General features: G+C 50.8%; 1 protein-coding gene across 2 annotated transcripts in view; it reads right to left on the bottom strand.

Annotated features, from left to right (window-relative positions):
- Nucleotides 1-1682: 1682 nt before the first annotated feature.
- CINP (cyclin-dependent kinase 2 interacting protein) overlaps nucleotides 1683-4746 on the bottom strand; it is a 10143-nt gene continuing 7079 nt past the window's right edge. Inside the window, exons 4-6 of one of the 2 annotated variants that reach the window (XM_015562802.1) lie at nucleotides 3171-3300; nucleotides 2000-2241; nucleotides 1683-1954 (exon numbers count right to left, since the gene is read on the bottom strand). In XM_015562802.1, coding sequence (XP_015418288.1) covers nucleotides 2039-2241; nucleotides 3171-3300 — 333 coding nt within the window. In that variant the 3' untranslated portion in view covers nucleotides 1683-1954; nucleotides 2000-2038. Of the gene's footprint in view, nucleotides 2242-3170; nucleotides 3301-4746 lie in introns of both variants that reach the window. The other variant, XM_006761987.2, reaches the window with a different exon arrangement.

The following is a 4746-nucleotide window of genomic DNA, read 5'->3' as shown; positions in this document are numbered from 1 at the left end:
GTTGATAGAGTGGCCTCGTGTGCTAGGTGTCCTATAGGGCTTAGTGGCTCAGCCTCCCCTGTCATCACCTGCAGTGGACACTCTTGGTGCACCCCTTTGTGGGCTGTGTTCACAGTCTTGTTGTAGTTAAGTCTTGAATGCTGTTGGTATCACTGGGAGAAATTGACCACCAGGCCAATTGGCTGTGAGGACCAGCTGTGTATACAATGGGAGAACTGCTGTGCTGGAGACACCCTTATAGGGCAGGACTTGCTTCAGTGGGGCTTTGGGGCTCACCAAGTCTGCCCCTTAAGTGTGTCTATTATGGATGTGAAGAGTTGTAAAGTGGTGTGGTCTCACTCTGACCACTGGGTCCACTGGCTCTTGGATTTCCAAGGAGGGGCAAAGTCAGCCACTGCCTGAGGCCACCCAGCAGGAGCTACAGAGAGATCTGCAGATTCTTCCTCTTTGTTTGGGGTTTGGAGGTGCCCAGATGAGACCCAGCTGTGAAGTAATGCAAGCTGCTGACAAGCCTTGGGCCTTCTTTTGGAAGCTCTGGGATTCTTTGACCCAGCTGCAGTTTGTTAGATTTTAGATTGCAAAATGCCAGGCCATTCATATGCAAAACCTCTGCTCCGAGCTTGGGTGGGATTGTAAATTGGGTGGCGTGGGGTCTCAGGGAATCACAGGGTGGTGCAAACAGCAATGGTTGCCGTTGGCCCTGCCCCAATAGATCCTTGGGTCTCTGTGTCCCTCGGCACTGCGCAGGAACAACGTATGCTGCAAGCACCTCTGAGAGAAAGCCGCCCTCACATTCCAGCCGGATGCCAGACAGTCCAGTTTCTCCCTGTATGAGTCTGGGTCCCCAGAGTCTTGCCCGGAACTGGAGTTAAGAGTAGTCGGGAGTTTGTATCTCCCGCTTGAAAAAGACCACAGCGTACCGTTGCCAGCCCGTTTTGCTCGCCTCTGGACCTCTGCTCTTCTGCACCTCTGCATCTCCTACCTGTCTAGATACATTTTTCTTTTCCTCTAGTTGTTGAACTTCCACTCAGCCAGCCTTCCCGTGGTTCTGGATGATGTCTGTTTTGTCTTTTAATTGTAGTTTTGACGTAGTTGTGCGAGGCAGCAAGTTCAGGTATTTACCTATGCCGCCATCTTGGTCTCTATGGTATTTTTTTAAATATTACTTTTTTGTTAATCCTCACCCGAGGATATTTTTCCACTGGTTTTTAGAGAGTGGAAAGGATGGGGAGAGACAAAGTAACATAGATGTGAGAGAGACATATCGATTGGTTGACTCCTGCACATGCCCCGACCAGGGCCAGGGATTGAGCCTGCAACCCAGATGCATGCCCTTGGCCAGAATCAAACTCAGGACCCTTCAGTCTGTGGGCCAACACTCTATCCATTGAGCCAAGCAGGCCAGGGCAATATATTTTTACATATTTCAGAGAGCAAGGGAGAGGGAGAGAGAGAAACATCAATGATGAGAGAGAATAACTGATGAGCTGCCTCAGGCATATGCCCACTAGGGATTGAGCTGGCAACCTGGGCATGTGCCCTGACCAGGAATCAAACTTTGACCTTCTGTTTCATGGGTTGATGCTCAACCATTGAGCCCTGCCAGTTGGGCAAACTCTATTATTATTTTGAACATTAGCTGTAATTACAAAACTCAAAAACTCCAACAATACAGATAAATATAAAGTAAAAACACTACAACTAGGGATTTTCTACAAAATGCAACCTGTGTAAAATACACCTGATTCACAGAAACAGGATCACACCATCCTTCCGTTGAACTCATTTATTTCGTGCCGAGGTCCTCAGGGGTGTTGGGTTCACCTTGGGTCGATTGGTGACACTGTGCGGCAGACAGTATGTGGCAGACACAGTGCATTTGCATAGGCCGTGGGGCGCTGGTGAGCCGGTCCAGTCTGGACGACCCTAAGAAGGTGGCCAGGCCAGAGCCCAGGGCATGACATGCAAGACAGTCCAACGTGGGCGCTGCAGAGGCCAGTGGAGCAGGCAGGCCTGGAGAGCAGCGGGAAGCCTGGAGTCACAGCGCGCGGTGCCCCGTCTCGAGCAGCATGCTCTCAAGAAGCAGCCTGCTGTTGCTCTGTATGTAGGGCTGGTGCAGCCACAGCGACAGGTAGGTGAGGGAGAGGTCGTGGTCCGCGGTGTGCGCCAGCCCATCCACGATGGTGCGCTTCAGGAGGAGCTCCGCCCCGTACATGTCCGAGAGGCGGCGGGAAGCCTCGTCTGTAAGAAATGCGAGTCTCCCCTTAATGGCAGCCACACAAGGAAGCACCTGGGCAGGAAGCTGCTGGCTAAACGCCAGATTCAGCTCCGGCGCAGAGGTCAAGAGGTCAAGGACCGGCAGGCGTGCACGCCTGGCTGCGGCCCTCAGCAGGAGCACACGGCAAGGACACGATACAAAGACTAACTCTAACCTCCCAACTACTGGGAACCTGCAAGGCTAAAATGGTAGGTTAACCTCAACCCGACAACACGGCAATACACGCCAGTTAGCTGGTGTTACCCACTTCTCACTGAAAAGTGAGATCTCAGTCAATATAAAGTGGCTTAGCTCTTCTCTTGGCTAATAAAGCTAAAAATAACCTTACTTCATAGGACTCATGAAAGCAAAGGGTTCCATTGCCCAAGCAGTCTTCTCCCATGAGGTTCACTGAAGTATTATCCTTATTCAAACCAAACAAAAGGCAAAAGAATCATCTTAAAAAAATTTTTTTCTTCATTCTACCCACTGGTTTAAAGGGCCAGTAATGGCAACCTGCTTCATGGGTCTCTAATTGTGTTTTTATTATTCTTTGATTTCAGTGGTCAGCAAACTGCGGCTCGCGAGCCACATGCGGCTCTTTGGCCCCTTGAGTGTGGCTCTTCCACGAAATATCGATTTCTACGCAAGGGCCATGAAGTTTCAATCGCACTGTACATGAGCGCCTGCACGTGGTATTTTGTGGAAGAGCCACACTCAAGGGGCCAAAGAGCCGCAGTTTGCCGATCGCTGGATTAGGTGATTAATGATTAAGCCAAGAATAAATGCTCTATTTATTTAAGATACCCCTGGGCTCCTTCCTCCGAACGCCTGCCAGCGTCTCGGCATGCCAGGTCCAAATGGCACCAAAGGCTCTCCGAACGCACCCGACAACCAGGCAGAGAGGACTCACAGAAGTGGGTGGTGGGCCACGTGTGAAACAGGGGCGGCCGGCTGCTGTCCTGCCCGTAATGGTAGTTTTCCAGCTCACAGACTCCCTTGGTAGTTGAAGACAGCTTTTCCATTTTCACCTGTATTTTTGTCTGAAACGATATTAATTTGGAATGAGAATAAGATTTGAAATCAACTCCAGTCTCACATTCAACAGCTCCTTAAGATTTCAAAGCTAAGACATGTAAGTCTGTTGAGACCAAAAGTCCAGGAATTCCACCCTGTTGGCTCCGTGTACAGCAAATCCAGGCCACGGAGGCAGATGGCTGCTATGACATCACCTTTCTGGATCACTTCAGTAACAGCCCCATTTCCAGCCCCACTTCACTCCGATGCCAAAGACCGGCAGGAACCAATCCCCCCGCAGGCTCCTGCTTCTGTGGAAGGCAAGGGGGAGCCAGTAAATGATTTCATTTCTGATTCTTTCATCAGCTGCCTCTGAGTTTACTGGAACCTCTTGGAGGAAGGAGAAGGTGAAGGGGGGATACCTGCTCTGTCCCCTAACACAGTACAGCTCCAGGCGAGAGGGAAGCTGAGTCCCAAGGATGAGATAATTACAAAAACCTAATCCCTGCGAGGAGACAAGTAGCCGGCACATCGTCTGAAGTCGGTACTGCACTTCAATCTACAGAAAAGGCTGGCCCTCACCCATGTGGCTCAGTGGATAGAGCGTCCGCCTGTGAACTGAAGGGTCCTGGGTTTGATTCTGGTCAAGGACACATGCGTTGCAGGCTCATTCCCCAGTAGGGGGCGTGCAGGAGGCAGCTGATTAATGATTCTCATCATTGATGTTTCTTCCTCTCTGATATCAATAAAAATATATTTAAAAAAAAAAGAGAAAGAAAAGGCTAAGTCCCCAACACACCAAAGAACATTTCCATCAGGAGAAGTTAAAACGTAAAGACTATGTTATAACAGATGAGTGATAGTTATCCAAGTTCAAACGTGCAAACCCCTATCCCCGTGCCCTGCAGAGACGACGTGTCTTGCCCACGTTTGGTGGCCAGTATGGGGGACACTGACCTTCAGACATCAGTCCATTAACCCCTGCGAGCGGTTCTTGTGTGCCAACCAGGACCCTCGGCCACCGCCCATGGAGCCTACTTCTGTACCAGCTGCCAGCTAAGAATGGGCCTTTTATTTTTTAAAAATATATTTTATTGATTTTTTTAGAGAGGAAGAGAGAGGGATAAGAGTTAGAAACATCAATGAGAGAGAAACATCGGAAACATAACTCAGACAACCTTACTTCCCAGCCTAAACCCATCAAGTGGCTCCCCAGGGGCTCTTAGGACAAAGACCAGACTCCATACCGCAGTCTACAGGCCCGGCCAGGCCCCACACAGCTGACCCTCCAGCCGCCCCAGGCCGCAGAAGGACCGCGTTCAGGCCAGATGCTGCACCTGCCCCTGCAGCCTGTTGAGGGGGCAAAGGTGAATCTAGTACAGCCCCCAGCCCCCAGCAGTTGTGGCTGTCAGGGCTGAGCGGTGCAGGGTGACAGGGTGGAGATGTGCCTGGCCCGGCCGGGCCAGGTGGGG

The sequence above is a fragment of the Myotis davidii genome, unplaced genomic scaffold (genome assembly GCF_000327345.1).
Source record: "Myotis davidii unplaced genomic scaffold, ASM32734v1 scaffold2798, whole genome shotgun sequence".
Lineage (NCBI taxonomy): Eukaryota > Metazoa > Chordata > Mammalia > Chiroptera > Vespertilionidae > Myotis > Myotis davidii.
The sequence above is the reverse complement of the archived record's forward strand: the minus strand, read 5'-3'. Positions and strand labels throughout refer to the sequence as shown.